Raw genomic sequence first — 18781 nt, forward strand, 5'->3', positions numbered from 1 at the left:
ATTTATGTTGACTAACTCGGGATCTCGAGATGACGAAAATTCTCTCCTCTTTTATTTAATGCGCTCTGCCTTTATTTACTGCACCGCTCTTTTTTTAATTGTACGCCGCTTTTATTTAGTTTTGCACTCCTGTTTTTTCATTCTCGTGGCCACGACATAGCTAACTCGTGGCCACGAAAAAGAAAAAAAGAGGAGAGCAGTTTTAAAAAGAGAAGTGAATGTCACCTCTAAGCCACCGTACATTTATCACACTAAAATACATCATTCTATACATAAATGGTGACGTCACTACGTTATTGTCAGTAAGACCGGTGTGACACAATGTAAAATACATAGTATTATTAATTCATCCAGGTAAAAACGACTGGTTCCCGTCCTTCAGTCGACTGGCGTGTTAACATAAAATTTAGTCGTATCCTAGTCAAGTAACTTCTGCGTTTAATCATCACATCAGTTTGAATAGTAGAAATTATGTTTAATTTTCAGTACGCTAAGGCAGTAAGTAACGCTTTTTACAAAATAAAACAGTAAGTTTTTCGTATAAATAGTTAATTAACAATTTATACATGCACACATGTATTACATTTGTGAGTTCATTTTGGAGATATACAAATTACAATCAGTTGGAGTATTTACCTGTAGCTTGCCTATATCATTTCTGAGGTGGGTGGGGTACCGGTATGTTTTAATATCATTTTTCTATTTCAGCTGTAAAGACAAGGATCAATAATCATGGTGTCCAAGAAAGCGTGTAAAGCATTCCTGCTGATGATAAATGTGTTACTATTCGTAAGTAGTTTGCACTTTTCATTTAATTAAGTGTGCACATGCTCAATTAACTTAAGTTGGCAAGTATCATTCTTTGATTAAGATGTCACTTGATATGTCTATTATGATGTATGCATATTCTGTTCCGTTTGTTATAACATACAGACTAAACTAATGTTACTGAAGTGGTCAGTTATAATTATTGAAAGGATGAGGGAATTTCATTTAAACCTAGACAGTTCATGATCAGTGTTAAAGTCACTTGGTTAGTATTTAACAAACAGGTGTGTAAATGTTTATACATACTGTTATCATGTCTGTACCCAGGCCATGGGCCCTGGGGCCCGGCCCCCAGCTGGCTGTTGAGTAAGGATTTTTATTTAATAATAGGCCTTCTTCTGTCATAAAACAGCAAACAAAACACATTCCTTCAATACAAAATAGCAGATGTGTTTTTATTTTCCCTGATAAACAAGTGGATTAGCGTTTGCCAGTGGAGATACGCCACAAGGCAATGTTTTCTTATCGCCTTTTAATCACTCCCCCCACCAGTCAATTACCCCTTGTGATCCTGAATGCTTCATCTATCGATGGTTGATGTAACGAAAATCATGCTTCATTTGTAAGTAATGTAGATAGACTCACACACTAAATACCAGGTCAATATCTTAAAGCTTTTTAAAAATAGTTCCTAAAAATGAAATGCCGGATGGACAAATTGACGGAGAGTCCAACTGCTTTTTGCCATTCTATCGGGCGCATCAAAACCAGCTCAATGTATGAAAGAGTTGCGTAAAAAGCCTCGGGAAAAACGGTTATTGTAAATGAAATTAAAAAATCCAAGGCCCATAACTTCGCCAAAAATCAATGGACCGGAACGAATTTCACACTTCATCTGTAGGTCATGTAGGTAGACTCACATACCAAAAATTAGCTAAATATCTGAAAGCATTGCATAAAAACACTCCGGAAAACGGTTATTATATAGAAATTTCATAATTTCTGAGTCCAATCTAATGTAGGAGTTGTAGACGATTATGATGGTGTATCTGTGTTGATGATGGTGAAAATAAAATGCGTAGTAGATGGTTAACATTTTTTAGGAATTTGCTTTTAAACTGTAGAGGAGGTTCGCATTCAAAGAGATAATACTATTTTTTATAAAGGTTTTTTATTAAGTGTGTTTTCCTTCTTCACCAAACATCATACGTTTCTGAAATCTAAAGCTTTACACATAATTGTGAATTTCACACAAATGTTATAAGCTTGTAAAATTGTATCACAAAATAAGTTTTTTAAGAATTAAAATTCACATTGAAAAGTGCCAAATTAAAAAAAAAATCGGTGGGGAGACCCCTCGTGCACCCCTCCTGGTTTGGCCCCGGTCAAAAATTTCTGCGTACGGCCCTGGTAATTTACACAATACACATCCAGATTTAATTTTAATCATAACACTGGATTTAAGAAAGGAATCATCCTAACCATCTGTTTTCAGCAATAACTTGACTCTTATAAAATTAAATTGAAATTAACAGATTTTTGGTGAGGTGAGCAACAAGTTTATAGTGATTATCTTTGTTTCTTGTTCATTCCGACACAAATGATGCAAAAATGGCGTTTTAGCATTCAGTAACCAAATTGAAGATGATCATATATAGGATTACAGCTGCATTCAGTTTTGGCTGAGTATGACCCTTTGTCTAAGACTCGTGTGTCTCCGGTATAATTATTATAACTCTATCAAAATTTAATGTATATTTTGCTGGTTACAGATTTGTGGAGCCATTATACTGGGAATTGGAATCTGGGCTATATCCCAACAAATCTTCATATCAAATATTATAGGGAGATCTCTGATCAACTCTGCATCCTACATCATGTTGGTAGTAGGAGCGTGTATTATAGTGACAACATTTATTGGATTTGGTGGCGCAGTGGTCAGCAACAAATGCATGGTTACCGCGGTAAGTTTACAAAAAAAAATGTTTGTTCTGACATGTCAATCGCATTTGTTATAACCGACACATCAATTCAATATTGTCTTATTGGACAGTACATTATATAGCATGATATTTTGTTTTATTTTATGTTTTTCGGTGGTTTATAGAGAAATATCAGTGAATTAAAACTGATGATTACACGGTTTCAAACAGTGAAAATTAACAGTGAAAATTATAGATCACTGTTTACTGTGAAATGACCTCATTTTTGACGAAATGAGGTCATTATCCCAGCAAAATTCTTTAGGTTAACTCTTTAACAATGTATATAAACTGTGAAAAAAGCATAACAGAAAATTTGTTGGAATCGGTAGAATATCGATTTAAATTCACTCGTGATCATAGAAAAAATATTTTTTTTCAATGATCACTCGTGAATTCAAGTCGATAATCCACCGAATCTAACAAATATCCTCTATTTAATGTACTAGTACATATGTTCATTTAGAAAATATTACAATCTACACAGCCCTAGTACTTGTTACCTCTTATGCTTCACACATGTTAGTGTTAATTTGGCGCCATCAACATTTAAGAATAGAAGTCCAAAGTTTGTTTTCTTACAAATGAGAGTATAAAATTACTTTTACAACAAAACATAGGCTTAGTTACATAATGTTAATTAACAATGCGGTTGCATGATTTTCACATTATTAATATAAACAAGGGGTCGTTCGTACATTGAAGTAAATTGACATTCAATTTCATAAAAATAAAGGATACTTTAATGACGCAAACAATTCAATTCGTCAACAACTGTCTCAACAAATTCATCATGTTGTGGTTGAATCGCGATTTTTATTTCCGCTCGTTAGAAAAGAATGTTGTTATGGGAACAATACATACTTTTTTATACATTGTTCTTGTACTTATTGTACATCGTAACAAACACTTTGGCTTCGGTTCGATTTGTTGTAAGCATGAAATAAAAACACACACACATAATAAAAATATATATGAACGATAGTTGTCTATATGTCTATAAGCGTTAAACTAGGACAGTTTTCGTGCTTATTGACAAAAAGTATTACTGTCTCTAAAGCAACTCACAATTCAATCTATTTACCGACGTTACTATATTAATTTTAGCGGGAAGGGAGTTAATTTCATAAACTTTGCGATTGAGTTACCAATAAGCAAACAACTGAGAGTAATGCGTTACTTATAAACACTGTAACAGCTGATAAATCGCAGTTTCAGAATAGAACTTTGTTATAAATAAATAGGATATGCAAATGAGATTTTAAGCGGCATGATTAAACCTAACAAAAGTAATTTGGTTTTGAACCGAAATCTTGTGTTGTAACTAAAGTGCAGTTATATCTCTCAAAGAATACTTAATTAATATTATTTGATAGTAATGTCATCTTCTTGTATTAGTTAACAATAGAGAACAAAAAAGTTCAATGACCGGTACTGGGTGGTCATATGTGGGTCTTCAATATCATTAGAGGTGTGTATATTTTTATTTACTGCATTACCACATATACTAACATACTAAATATCAGACTGCATACATCGGAAAGCATGCCATAAACAGATATATGAGTATTTTATTATCAATTGTAAACGTTTATGTTATTTATATTCAATAAATATATGTATCCATTTTTTTAATATAATGAAAGGCATAGTAGATTTAGTGGTATGCACGCAATGTCTATATTGATACGATAATAATATATATCAAATAAAAAACATTAAAAAACGGTAAATAAAATAAAATACATTTACAACATTAATATTTATTCGATTCCAAAAATACTTTGTCGCTTGCGAATATTGCCGAACGAATTAAATGAACAAATGCTTGTCTGCTGCTTAAACACTCATGCGATCAATCACTTAATTACAAACTACACAATTACAAAAATAATCAAAGCGCTGTAGGCACTGAAGGCCTGGGGCTAGATTTAGTGTGACGTAAAATGCATTTAGGAAGTATTGTCCGAATTTCTCCCTTTGTCCGATTTTATACGGATTGACCCTAGCGGTTGAGTGCAGAAACTCAGAGACGGTAAGAAAAGAAAATATTTGTGTATATACTAAAGTGTTACAAATACGGTGGAGGACTACACGATACTGGTGGTGGGAAGGTTAACCTTTTGTTCAACTCTACAAATCTGTTAGAGGTTCGTCTACATAGGCGGTGAAGATAAACAACATCTACAACAACATGGTCGCAAAAAACTGTTATTGTTGGCGTCAAATAAATCACTTTCAATAGCCTATAAAAATCGCTTTTTATTACGTTATAAACAGATTAGGAAAACACTCATACTTCCTTTGTAATGTGTATACAAAAGAAAATCCACTTACCCTGATAAAGAACGATGTACAGATTGTGTACTTTGTCTCACGTAGAACTTTTCGCGCTCGATCTGCGCAGTGAAATACCATATCCGGATACTTCGACTGTTTCCGAGAATGATCGTGAATATTTATTTTTGTCATTTTCTTATTTCTGGAATGTCTTGTTAACGCAAAAAATACAATATTTTAAAATATGTGTATTAATACCAAATATAATGTCTTCAAAAATGTCTAAGAAAAAACTCTTCTAACTGTCTCCGTAAACACTCGTATCTTTTCGGCCTAGGCCGTCAAGTGAGGAACTTATTCTCGCATGAATATGCAAACAATAAAAACTATGTCGTAGCCAATGCTTAGCAATTTTGCTTCAATATATTTTTTACATGTTTATGACACTGTCATGTTATATAGCGATGTTCTGTATTTACAAGGCGGGTTATTGAGATCTGCGAATAACTTAATTAGTGAGCATGAATTAAGTGGTTAATCGGATTTTTGTCCTACCTGTGATCTCTGGTTTATGCCTGGTTTTGCAGTGTTGACCTTTATACAATTTATCATGGGCCAACAATGAAAAACCTGTTTACATATTACTCGTTTCCTTTAAAGAGGCATGTTCACAAACTGTATTGAAAAGAAAAAAAGAGTCTAACAAAGGGTGCGAAATATGGAGAAATGATCACACTTTACAAACATCGTAGGTAAATTTATTCTTATTAATGCCCGCATGTCATTAATTAAGACAAGTAACCAGTTGCCCATTGTGTAAATGGCAATGAGTAAAGAACGACATGCAATATAAACGAGGAATTTGTGAAAACCAAACAAACGTTGCGTCTATTTTATTGTTGTAGTTGTCGTAATAATTGGGATATTTACGGTATATATGTTTGGAAGCATTTCTTCCTTGGGGACAAATAGAAACAACACAGAAATAAACAGTTTAGAACTGATATTTATCACGACGTGTTCTTATGACATCGTTATTCTTAACCATTTTATATTAAACATATCAAAAAGGTCATGCGAAAAGAAAGTGATAATACAGTAATAAATCGTATACATAATACAATTTACACGCAGACACCTCGCTTCTCATGTGTTTAAAGATACAGTTTAATTCTGTCAAATAAATGTTGACAATACATCATGTATAACATATGAATGTCAATACATACGTATAATTATGCTAAATATATTAGCATATATTATATAATTAAACACATTAGACATCTAAGATTATAAATATAACATCGAACTAACAATAACACCTTCTTTTTTTTATATTTTTCGTCCTACAAATCGAAACATGTAAAACTAAAGATATTACTTCGTATTTCGATTATTGATTAACGAAAACAAAATATTGCAGAAATATAAATGTTTCTTTATATTTTGTAACGATCTAATAATGATTATATCGTTATGAAACCAAAACAAATTTTTACAAATTAGAAATAAAGTTTGTATTCTCGTTTAACATTTTTTAATTTCATAAAACGGAGACACGAAGGGCGCTTCTGTTAAGATAGATCATGATTTAACGTAAAGAGCAGACCACGGTGCCTATACCACGTGTTTTTTTTTAAGATCTGTTTGGGGAGTAAAATATCAATCAAAGTACTGACAGTACTGGTGTGACGATGCTTTTGAGGGGATGGATATAAAAGCATCAAGTTAAGTTTATCTACATCACCACAATTGTGTATGTTGGTACGAAAAAAAAAATTGGTTCACAAATTTTGCGAAAAAAATTTGGGTATGAAAACAAATTTGGGTACGAAAAAATATTTATTTGGGAACAAAAAATTGGGACCGAAAAAATTTAGAATACGAAAAAAAAATTGGGGATGAAAAAAAAAATTGGGTACGAAAAAAAAATTGGATAAGAAAAAAAAATTGGGTACAAAAAATTTTAGGTACGGAAAAAAAATTGGGGGAACGGGAAAGTAGTACCTGTGGGGAACTTGACCCACACTCGCACATTTTCGGCCCTTTCCGTCAAACATCAGATAAGTTCCTCGAAGGCAATAGTATGAATACACATTTCAGAAGCGGTAATGCGGTCCTACAAACGCGCGTCAAAATGTAAGCGAAATATGTACACAAGTCTGTCAGGAATGATTGAATTAACGAAGAAAATCGTGTATTGATGTAAGTTTTTTTAAAGAAATGTGCAGAAAATATATTAAACAAGAGCTGTGTTTGTGAAACACAATGCCCCCTGCTGCGCAGCTTTGAAGCCATTTATTTTACCTTTGACCTTGAAGGATGACCTTGACCTTTCATCACTCAAAATGTGCAGCTCCATGACATACACATGCATGCCGAATATGGAGTTGCTATCTTCAATATTGCAAAATTTGACCTTTGACCTTGACCTTGAAGGATGACCTTGACCTTTCACCAATCAATATGTGCAGCTCTATGAGATACGCATGCACGCCAATATTGAAAAAAGTTATGGCCAATGTTAAAGTTTTCGGACAGACAGACAGACGCTTTATATTTGACATTTGACCTTGAAGGATGACCTTCACCTTCATCTTTCACAACTGAAAATGTGCAGCTCCATGAGATGCACATGTATGCCAAATATCAAGTTGCTATGTTCAATATTAAAAAAGTTATGGCCATTAAAGTTTTCGGACGGACGGACAGACTGACACACTGACTGACTGACTGACTGACTGACTGACAGTTCAACTGATATAGGCCACCCTACCGGGGGCATAAAAAGCAATGGCGATATTTTTCTCAGCCACATAATTGTTAATAGTTTGATATCACAAAATGAAAGTGAAAGTAGAACTGTCAAAAATGACAACCTGTCAACGTGTTGTTTTTGCTGGCACGAGAGGGCGATTACACTCAATGTGTTAACATTTTGACCATAGGCTTTGTCAATGACCTTTATAGTATGGGTAGCTTTGATATTATTTATTGCTATCCTGTAACTGCATGATTGTGTATATGTTTACAATACACAAAGAATAAATAATGATATAAATAGACTGATTGAGCTTATAATAATCTGAGAACTATAGCCAGGTCAATTAAGGACTTAAAATAAAATTTTGTGTCCTGATTTCATGAAGAAATGACCATGCATGTCCTAGATTTCAAATTCAAGGCCCTGGTGTGACACATTGGTAGCATTACCGTTAAACTGTTACCAGGCTTATGAAATTAGTTTTTATTGAACTATCTAAGGAAATCTAAATCAGGCACTGATTTTTCTTGTTTTAATACAGTCATAGATCAGTTGTGGCCTCTCGGTAACGACAAATTTTTGCTTACTTGTCACACCCTTAAAACTTTTCACACGTCTATAATAGCAAATCTATATTAAGGTGATCTTCAATGGTAAATTTAAACTTTAGCTCTGTTACACGAGTGCTGGTAAAGTCCAGTCACATATTCAAATCTAGGCCATGTCAAAATCAAAGTGTCAAAGACAAATGAAAGATGCGTTCATTAATTATTGTCCAGTTGTTTACTACTGCTGTACGTTTTTATATAATATGACCGATGAACATCATGTGAGAGAAAATTCACATTATCATTGTATATCAGGTATAGCAGCCTTTTAGATATCAAAGTATGCTAGTTTTCAATGTCGCTTCTGGGGATCAAACCCGTAGGGCTTTTAGGAAGATTCTGAAATTTTCGATCCCTCGAGAGCAACCAAACCAAAAATTAAGTCAAATATTGCCGACTCGGTTTTTTGAGTCGGTTCATGAGGGATAATGAAACTTGATTGGTCAGTGTCGGCTCTGGTACTACTTACATGTACCATGGGTACTCTTAAGTATACTTACATGTACCCTGTGTAATCTAAGTATACTTACATGTACCCCAGGTACGGTAAATAAACATAATTGTACTCGGTCCATATTAGACTGTACCCGAGTTGTATTCGCGCCCAAAATCCGATGTCGTAAAACGCGCAACCGATTATCTTAAACACACTTCTCTTCAAAAAACACTGCATCAACATGCTTTTTGGGTATGTGTTCCGATAATATAGAGGTCATTCTGCAGAAAATTGACATAAATGTGTATATATAATTATTACAAAAAAATAATTTCCCGGGTACATTTTAGTATATTTACCGTACCCGGGATACATGTAAGTATACTTAAGAGTACCCGGGGTACATGTACGTAGTACCCGAGCCGACAATGAACAATCGAGCGAAACTGGAAGGTGCAACATCTCTCACGCCCCCTAGCATCGCCTTTAGCAGTATTCAATTCTCAACAGGAAAGTGCTGGAGTCATTGATCCCGAGGGACAAGAAAAACAATTGATTAATGTTCGAAATAAATAATTTGATTAATGACAATTCTATTATTTGAGCCAGGTCACAGGAAAAGCGCAGTCAAATCAGTATCCAATTAAATTATTTGTTATTGTCAAAAAAAACGCTTGTAAGCAAACAGCTTTCAAGCGACTGCAGGCTGATCTAGATCCAAACTGGCCACAATCGCCTTAATGTCTCTTTTACTGTGACACAGTTCATTTAACTTTAAAATGATAAAAAAGTACTAACACTAAGAAATAGTACAGACCAGTAAAGAGTTTGAAATCAATGTTGAATTTCAGGACAGCTCGGTGATCTGCAGATCCCCGATAAAATGTTGATATCGGGTATCATAGTCATTCAATAAGTCGCAAAATGCTCGAATACAATTTATAAAGCACAATGTGACTTATATTGATAACTGAAAATACCAGTATGCCAGTTTTGCCGTGTCAAGCTGTTACGATCCAGAAAGTCCTTCATTCACATCGAGTATATATCCTTCGAATTCCAACTATTGTTGTCATAAGCGGAGATTTAGTGAATAAATAATTCATATATCCTAAATGACAGCTTCTAAATAGCGAAACAAGCCAATTTATGCAGTAAGAAAGTTTTGAATCGAGACTCTCACGGGGGCGGCCATTGTTGAATGTTGAAACACGAACAGCAACTCTGCTAGGAGAATGTTATCAATGACGAGCAATCTCCTACGCAGTGGCGAATGCAAAAGGGAAGTAACCTAAAAAATCGAGTTATCTCAATCGGACTGGATCGGTCTTTTACATAGGTCGCCATTGTGAATTTTTTTTAGATGGTTATGAAACCTTGGACGATGCTGTTCCAGCATCGTCAACAAAAGCGCGACGTAGGTAACATTTTTAAGGATTACTTTTTAAATATTTCACCATTTTAAATGGAATCATGTGGAGAGCCCGCGCATTCATGAGAGTTTTCTATAGGTATCATGATTTTTATAAAGTATTTTTTCTGTAAAGTGCAACCGCGCGTTTGAACGGTTAGAAAAGGGTGGGATCAGTGCGGTATTTTTTCAGTAAAGTGCAACCGCGCGTTTTTGAAATATCTCAATAATCGTCAAATCGTTGGTAATTAAAAAATAACGAACGCGTGTCCTCTGATACTAACATATTTGAAATAGCGTGTTAACGCATTGAAATGTCACGTGAATAAAATAGTTTTTTCTCAGGATGCCTACCATCTCAGAAGGCATGGGGCCTCAAAGCACGAAGGACCCAAATACCACTTGTGTGTACAGTGCGGCAGGAGCTTTGCGGAAAAGTACCTACTCGCGGCTCACGAGAAAAGTTAAAAAAAGAGAGATTGGTGAAGTGTGACCAGTGTGGGTTGGCAGTTGGGAATGAGAATGGCCTCAAAGAGCACGTCGAGACCCACATGCCTGACAAGTGTTACATGTGTGAGGAGTTTTTCAAAACGTACAAACGCAAAACAAACCTTTCTCGACACGCGATGATCTCACATAAATCCGTGAATACTGGTTAATTAATAATCATAATAATGTACATTTAGTCTGTGACACTTGATTATCGTTTTACGTTATTTTATTCGTTGTTTTATTTTAACTGTACGTTTCAAAATAATTCTAAAGTTATCCGAATTTGATTAGTTTTTATGTTTCGTTTAGTTCGTTTGTGTGTTTCTTTTGAAATCATTCTCAAATAATTGTGCAATAATTTGGATTTAAGTTATTCATTTAAATATCGCATCTGTGATTTGTGTTATCGAATCTGTGATTCTTTTTAATTATAACTTGATTAAAGTTTTGCGATGTTTTTTCGTCGATTTCAATTTTATATACCGCTGTCACGAGCTAGTTCAATAATCATAAGCAGCCAGGTTTCCTAATAGTAGTGATTTTCACGATTGAGTTACATAATTAACTGCCTGCTGATACTTATTCTAGCCCGTGGTAATTGACAGTAAACAATGTGTGCATTGAGGTTGTGTATACAAACCAATACTCCTTAATTCGAAATATGTCTTGACATTCCTCACAGCTGCATCCCATCACAACACAAGGGGAGAATCGTACATATATACTCATTAAATATAATATTTTTACAATTTCTTCTTATATTCTCTTCAAAATAATTAATGCTAAATATAAGCATGCACGTGGTACACTGAATAAAACGACATACATGACATTAACACCAACACATGGCGAATGATTGTCAATCACTATACTACGTAATAAATTAATGCAACAATATGAATTCCACATATGAAAATTGAACACATTCACACACATATATATATATGTTTCTACTATGACCATTATTTTATTTTTAGTAAATCATACCGGTTACCTTAAACTGTAAATAACATCAAATAGAAAATAATGTCGACAATATAACATTTTTTGTCGTTATAAGTTTCCTCAAAATGATGCAAGGCACTTTGAAATCCATGACAAACCAATACGTATGGTGGATTCTTTTTTATGATATGCACGCTAATGCATTCTTTAAAATATGTTAAAATTTCAATTTTGTTCGTCTATCCCCATTTTATTGTTGGCAACAGTTTGCTATCGTTTCGCAGGGGTTTTTCTGCCTATTTTGTGAAAAGGAGTCTGACCAAATTGAGAATTTTTTATCGACACAATTGTCCATTTTGGGAATTTTTGCTTCGATGAAACGGCTCATTTTGGGAAAACATTGAAAATTTATCATGCTTAAATAAGTCAGTGGTTTACAAATAAATTTGTTTTTATTTGTTATTTTGTCTTTTTATATAAACACATGCAATGTTGGGCATGTTCAACATTTTCAAGTACTGCAATTTTGTCTTTCAGTTTCAGTTACACTCTGAGATAAGAACTGTACAGTCAAAAACTTATAGCGGATATTTTTTACCAAAACAAACACTTGTTAGTCACACATGTTACAGCATAAGTACTGCAATTTAGTCTTTCAGTTTCAGTTACACTCTGAGATAAGAACTGTACAGTCAAAAACTTATAGCGGATATTTTTTACCAAAACAAACATTGGTTAGTCACACAAGTTACAGCATAATTTTTCTCCCCTTTCTGTCTTTGAAAGCATCACACAGCTCTTCCAATGTTTTGTCATTCATCTCTAGGACCTTCAATGCAGGTACAAAGTGTACGCATCAGATGAGTAAGTTTGGTTTGTGTGGTAATGTGGAGCACAGCAGGTTAATAATAATTTAATAATCATAAGTCATAAGACACTTCTTTCTCATAATCTAATAATTATAAGTCATAAGACACTTCTTTCTAAAAAAAAGTGGTTTTTTTTTAAATTGGGATATATTTGTTTTCGGTTTGGGGTCGGGTCCGTTTCCTTTGGGAATGCCTCCGTTTTCCGGAGGCGCAGACAGTTCTGAAAAAACCCTGTTTTGTCTCGCCTGCTCCCACCTTACTCCTTGTGTCCCCTTCTGTATAGCATTCCTGTCTCGTGAAACTGTTTCCTCTTTTTTCCCTAAACACTTTTCCGTTCACTAGTGTCAAATAGGTGGTAACTGAAATGAATCAATTTGTAAATAATAATAATAGATCTGCTGCTACTACTCCTACTACTAAAACAACAACAACAACAACTTATACTAGTAGTAGACGTAGTAGAAGTAGTAGACGTAGTAGTAGTAGACGTAGTAGTAGTAGTAGTAGTAGTAGTAGTAGTAGTAGTAGTAGTAGTAGTAGTAGTAGTAGTAGTAGTAGTAGTAGTAGTAGTAGTAGTAGTAGTAGTAGTAGTAGTAGAAGTAGTAGTCGTAGTAGTAGTAGTAGTAGTAGTAGTAGTAGTAGTAGTAGTAGTAGTAGTAGTAATAGTAGTAGTAATAGTAGTCGTAGTAGTAGTTGTATTGAAAAAATTGAAATTAAATTCAAATATATATATATGGTCGTTATTATTTCAATTATAGCAACACGGATACCACACAGATCCTTCTAAACACGTATACCACACAGATCATATTACTGTAAGAATATTTTTCTTGATTTTTTACCCCATAAATATATCAAAGAAACCTGAAAAGGAATGCAAAATGATACTGTGTGAGCTCCGCTCATAAAATTTATTGTATAATTTCACCAGAGGTGATGTTTCTGTGTCAAAATAAAATAATGTCCCCACACTGAACCTACCTTTTTCTAACCGTTCAAACGCGCGGTTGCACTTTACTGTAAACATACTTATCTGTATTATAAAGTCATGATACCTATAGAAAACACTCATGAACGAGCGGGCTCTCAACTTTATCGGATTAAAAATGGTGAAATATTAAAAAAGTTATCCTTAAAAATGTTACCTGCGTCGCGCTTTTGTTGATATTTTACTCCCCACACATATCTTTAAAAGCCACGTGGTATAGGCTCCGTGCAGACTATCTTTGAAATTTTAGGCCATACTTTCAAGGATTGAAAACAGTTGTTTCATGAAAACTCGTTGAAAAAGAATAATTAATACATAATGTTGATGTTTTTAGATAATTTTAAACGAGTTTACAATGAATGAATAAATCATACAATACTGTAACATTCGTGTGTTCATGATGTCTACGAACAATATTGACAATTATTTATTCGTCACAACAAATTTATCTTTCCAAAAGCAGCATTTTTCCCAAGCTCATGTGCACACATTTACGTTGTTTTAACAGGCCTAATGTGTAAATACTACTTTTAAACAAAGGTAAAACGTACTTTTACCGCTCCTTGATCGAAACCTGTCACTCGATTTGTGAATAGACACAATTAAAGTAGATTGACGTGCAGAAGTCTTCTATTATATTATTTAGCTATGGACTGAATTGCGAAAACAATTATTTTGTTTCAACTCGGTTTCAAAAGTACAAAAAAAGAAGCTGTTAATTTGCAAATAATTTTGAACGAGTAATGAATATGAGTCGCGCTCTGTGAAAAGAACTCCGCCATGGCCGGTCCCAAGCCCGGATGAGAAAGGAGAAGGGTTTGGCGTAGGGCCAGAACCCCAACCCTGTAAAACACACACACCGCTACAGACATGTCAACAACTAACAACCAACAACTCATCGTCGTGAGAGATAAAGGGACTTCAACAAGAAGACTTATGACGCCAGGTGGGAAAAGCCAAAAGGACACCACAGGGCTGACACCCCTTCTGTCAAACAGGATAATTAATGTCGGAACATGGAACGTAAGGAACATGTATGAGACAGGAAGGACAGCGCAAGTTGCAGCAGAGCTGAGAAACTATCAACTCGCTCTGCTAGGAATCAGCGAAACGAGATGGATTCAATCTGGACAGAAAAGACTGATGACTGGAGAGTTGCTACTCTACTCAGGCCATGAGGAAGATAACGCACCCCACACACAAGGAGTAGGACTCATGTTGTCAGGACAAGCACAAAAAGCGCTGATAGGATGGGAAGCACATGAACCAAGGATTATCACAGCCACATTCAAAACAAAGAAAAGAAAGATTAATGTGAATGTCATCCAATGCTACTCGCTAACCAATGATAAAGAAGAGAAAGAAAAGGAATAGTTTCACAACAAACTGCAAGGCATTCTTGAGAAATATGCAGAGAAAGATATGACAATCTTGATGGGGGACTTTAATGCGAAGATAGGAACGGATAATACAGGATATGAGGAAGTGATGGGAACACATGGACAAGGACAACATAATGACAATGGAGAGAGGTTTCTGGAGACTTGTGCGATGAATAATCAAGTAATAGGAGGGAGCATACTCCCACAAGAGGATCCACAAGGCCACCTGGGTTTCGCCAGATCATGTGACCGAAAACCAGATATATCATTTTTTTGCATTTCAAAGAGATTTAGGAGATCATTACAGGATGCTAAAGTAAAGAGAGGGGCGGATGTTGCATCTGACCACCATGCAGTTTATGTTCATGCGTTGTAAGGCCTGAACAAAAAATGGCGTGTTTCAGGTTGTTATGTTAGAAAATTACAATGCTTAAGTTTTTGTCAGAATTAAGTGCAAAATCATTATTTTTACAAATCAATACTTTTTAGTATCAAACATAAGTGAGTTGTTATTACGTTTTAAGGACAACGTAAATAAGGCATACATAATGTAAGATGATGTTATTTGGTGAAGTCAATTTAATTCTTGTCGCACTAGTAGTGTGATTGTAGTGTATAATGATTTGGCATAAATGCATGAAGAAAATCAATTTAGTTACTATTTCAAGGTTTGATAATAGAAAGAAGTGTGTGAACTTGATCCACAGCATATTCATGGTGTATTGGACATTAATGATGGGAAAAATAACTGATTGTGGTACATCAGATCTGCATTGTAGTTTTATTGATTAGGGTGCAGAATCAACAGGGTTTCAGGGGTTTACACACGGGCTGGACAGAATGTAAACAAACCATTAAGAACTTTTTTTTGCAAATATCTCAAGAAATTCAAATTTATTTGCAAACATCTGTAGTATAATAAGAGACAGTGTTTCCCGTAGTTTGTGCTGATATTTTAAGGTATAAAAATAAATCCTTTAATACATCTGAAATCGGTGACAAAATTTCACGTTGCGTGAAGCATAACGGTATGATTGAATGCAGTACGCATAGAATTTTTGAACAAGAACACATTCTTATTAAATAAGGTAATATATTGCCATAAGCAGCATTAACATGCACCCTGAATAGAGGCATACAAATCGTCAAATTTTCATTTCACTATAGTAAATTTATGTCTCGCATACATTTAAAAAAACAAAAAGCTACCTACCAACCCATATTTTTCAGGAATGTTTAAAGAAATAAATCTTCGCTTTGTAATATTTTAGCCTAATGACTCTTGTACTAACAAGGAACATAGGGTTGAATAAGTTTGACTATGCTTTGAATTACTGTCAATGTTTTTTAATTTCAGTTTGTAGCAGTGATTGGGTTGATGTTTGTGCTCCATTTTGGAGCCGCCATTTCGGCTGCTGTCTTAAGGGAAAATGTAAGTGAGGCTCTTGTACGGCTCCTGAAGTGTCAGGGTTTTGGAGTAATGTTTGTGTTACAAACAGTGTGTTCAATCAATTATAGCTGGTTAATGTATGCCCCTTTTGTAAGCCGTTTACAGCTCTTTGAAATAATTGATCGTTTGAGATATTAACATGTACTAAGAACAATGCTTTCTGGTAAAAAAAAACGCCACAACATGAACTCAGTTTTACATCATTTCTCACACTAATTTTATGAGTATTAATTTTTGAAGGTTTCTGTTTTTGTTGACCATTATATGTTATGCTTGTCAGGTTGAAGACAACATTAAAGAGGACATGAAGTATGGCATCATAACTCAGTACGGCGACAATCTTCATAGAGACGATAGTAACAAGGATATAACAGAGTCCTGGGATATGTTGCAACAACGGGTAAATTGGAAAGGACTATACTTTTTCCCAATGTCCCAGTTTTATTTGTTGCAATGGGTGCTACAATTATAAATTTTACAGATAAATCTCATACACTTTAACTTTCTATGTCTCCCACTTTACATAACTTCTAGGTTTGTTCATGAAAAAATGTTGACATGTTTTAACAATTGTCATTGGCTGTGACAGAAGTGTACACAATAGTAAGTTGTACATTTATGTCCTCCATTAACCATAATGTTAATACATATACATAATATTTTTTCCTTTATTGGCCATAGTATGCTGTGAAGCGGAATCGTATCCATGTTTGGTACAGGACCCTCCAAGGAACACTTTTGTAAAATATCATGACGTTTAGCAAAGACAATTTGTAATTATGAGAGGAATAAAAACGTTTCTTACTTAGTTTACAAAATTAGTATAGACTGGGGGACAAACAATTTCACACACATGTTATTTAAGTAGGATTTTTTGGCAAAAGGTTCCTACTTAAATAATATTTGTGTTGACTTATTTGCAAATTTAACAATAAGGTAATGAAAAAATGTATAAAATGGTTGTTTGAACTTAAAATCGATTATTTGAATGGTGCCATTTCACTGAAAAATGGCTGCTTAAGCTTAAAAAAGGCATGATTAAAAACTGTTTTCGTCTTATCAAACAATTTAATACGCATTTATATTTGTTGGTCGTTTGCAAACATCGTCCAGAAAGGTTCGCTTCCATTGCACAAAATACCAGCTTGAGCTAAAAATGGAATGTGTGTCACAAAAATAGGCAACACAATATTTTATAGTAGTCTGATGCTAATCTTAGCCGCTAGATATTCAAATACGTTTTTTTTTTCAAATAATTGTATGTGTATGTTTATAAGGTTCATTACAAGCTTTTTGAAGCATCTCTACTTAACAAGACAGTAGCTCAAGATTATAGATTATATATGGTGAGTTCCAAGATGGAGAGACTTTATCGAGTGATGCTTATACAAAGAAATTAGGGCGAGCTTTAGCGAGTCCTATTTCCTTTCCGGACCGAACCAGATAAACTTTCTCCATATCTGCACTAACCATGTATTTGATTTATCCTGCTTCATTTTAAATTATGTCTTCCACATAGTGTTATTTTGTTCGATTTAATGATATTTCATTGAAAAATAAAATCAAATGCAAACCACCGAAAATAAGTGTGAATTTGTGGAGTGTTACCTTTCTATTTATATAAATTTACGCCGTATATTAGGTTATGAGTAAATAAATTTAAAGGCGAAATGGATAACTTCATTGACATATGTTTACTTAAATCCAATACACATTTATCACTTTCACTATCTTTTTTTTTACTAAACATTTTGCAGGAACTTGGCATGTACATTTTGTAAAAGGTCAAACATGTTAATCGGCGCGTAGGAATACGAACTAACGATTAGATCGTGGTCACGCGAGTTACTGCTGGAAATCAACTATTTTTTACCGTACTTTATTAGGTCAGTGTTTGCAACAGAGAAAGGATAAAAACATTGTTCATCCCTTTAACATACCGAACATCAAACTCCCGTACCTTTCTCAAACCATGTACATGTACCCTCATTGGCAATATAACATATAAAAAATTTGTTGGGTGCATATAGATTACAGATTTTAATTCATTACTTGCACAATATTCTAATCTAGACTATATGTATTTTCATAACCTCAACTACAACATATTTTCCCCCTTAAACATAGACACAGTATATTCAAAAACATATATATGCTGAAGCATGCCATGTTTAATTTTTTATACAGCAGATTACCAACTTTATCCCAATGTAATTGTTCCAGTTGCGATGCTGCGCTGTCAATGATGAGGGCTGGGGTCTGTACCAGGAGTCCAACTGGTTCTACGAGCATTCTCATATTCAAAGTGCGCGTGTATAAGGGTGTATTTGATGATATTTTAATGTGTCAGATTTCCATCATATGCATTGTATATGACATGATTTATTTCAATATAAATTTAAGCAT

The 18781-nt window shown here is 34.3% G+C and overlaps 1 protein-coding gene across 1 annotated transcript; it reads left to right on the forward strand.

Moving 5' to 3' along the window:
* Window positions 1-402: 402 nt before the first annotated feature.
* LOC127851550 (tetraspanin-9-like) lies at window positions 403-18694 on the forward strand. The gene is made up of 6 exons (XM_052385416.1): window positions 403-498; window positions 709-789; window positions 2541-2732; window positions 16283-16357; window positions 16656-16775; window positions 18599-18694. Exons 2-6 carry the CDS (start codon window positions 733-735, stop codon window positions 18692-18694), a joined length of 540 nt encoding a protein of 179 aa, XP_052241376.1. The 5' UTR covers window positions 403-498; window positions 709-732.
* Window positions 18695-18781: the final 87 nt, after the last annotated feature.

Source organism: Dreissena polymorpha, chromosome 1 (genome assembly GCF_020536995.1).
Source record: "Dreissena polymorpha isolate Duluth1 chromosome 1, UMN_Dpol_1.0, whole genome shotgun sequence".
Lineage (NCBI taxonomy): Eukaryota > Metazoa > Mollusca > Bivalvia > Myida > Dreissenidae > Dreissena > Dreissena polymorpha.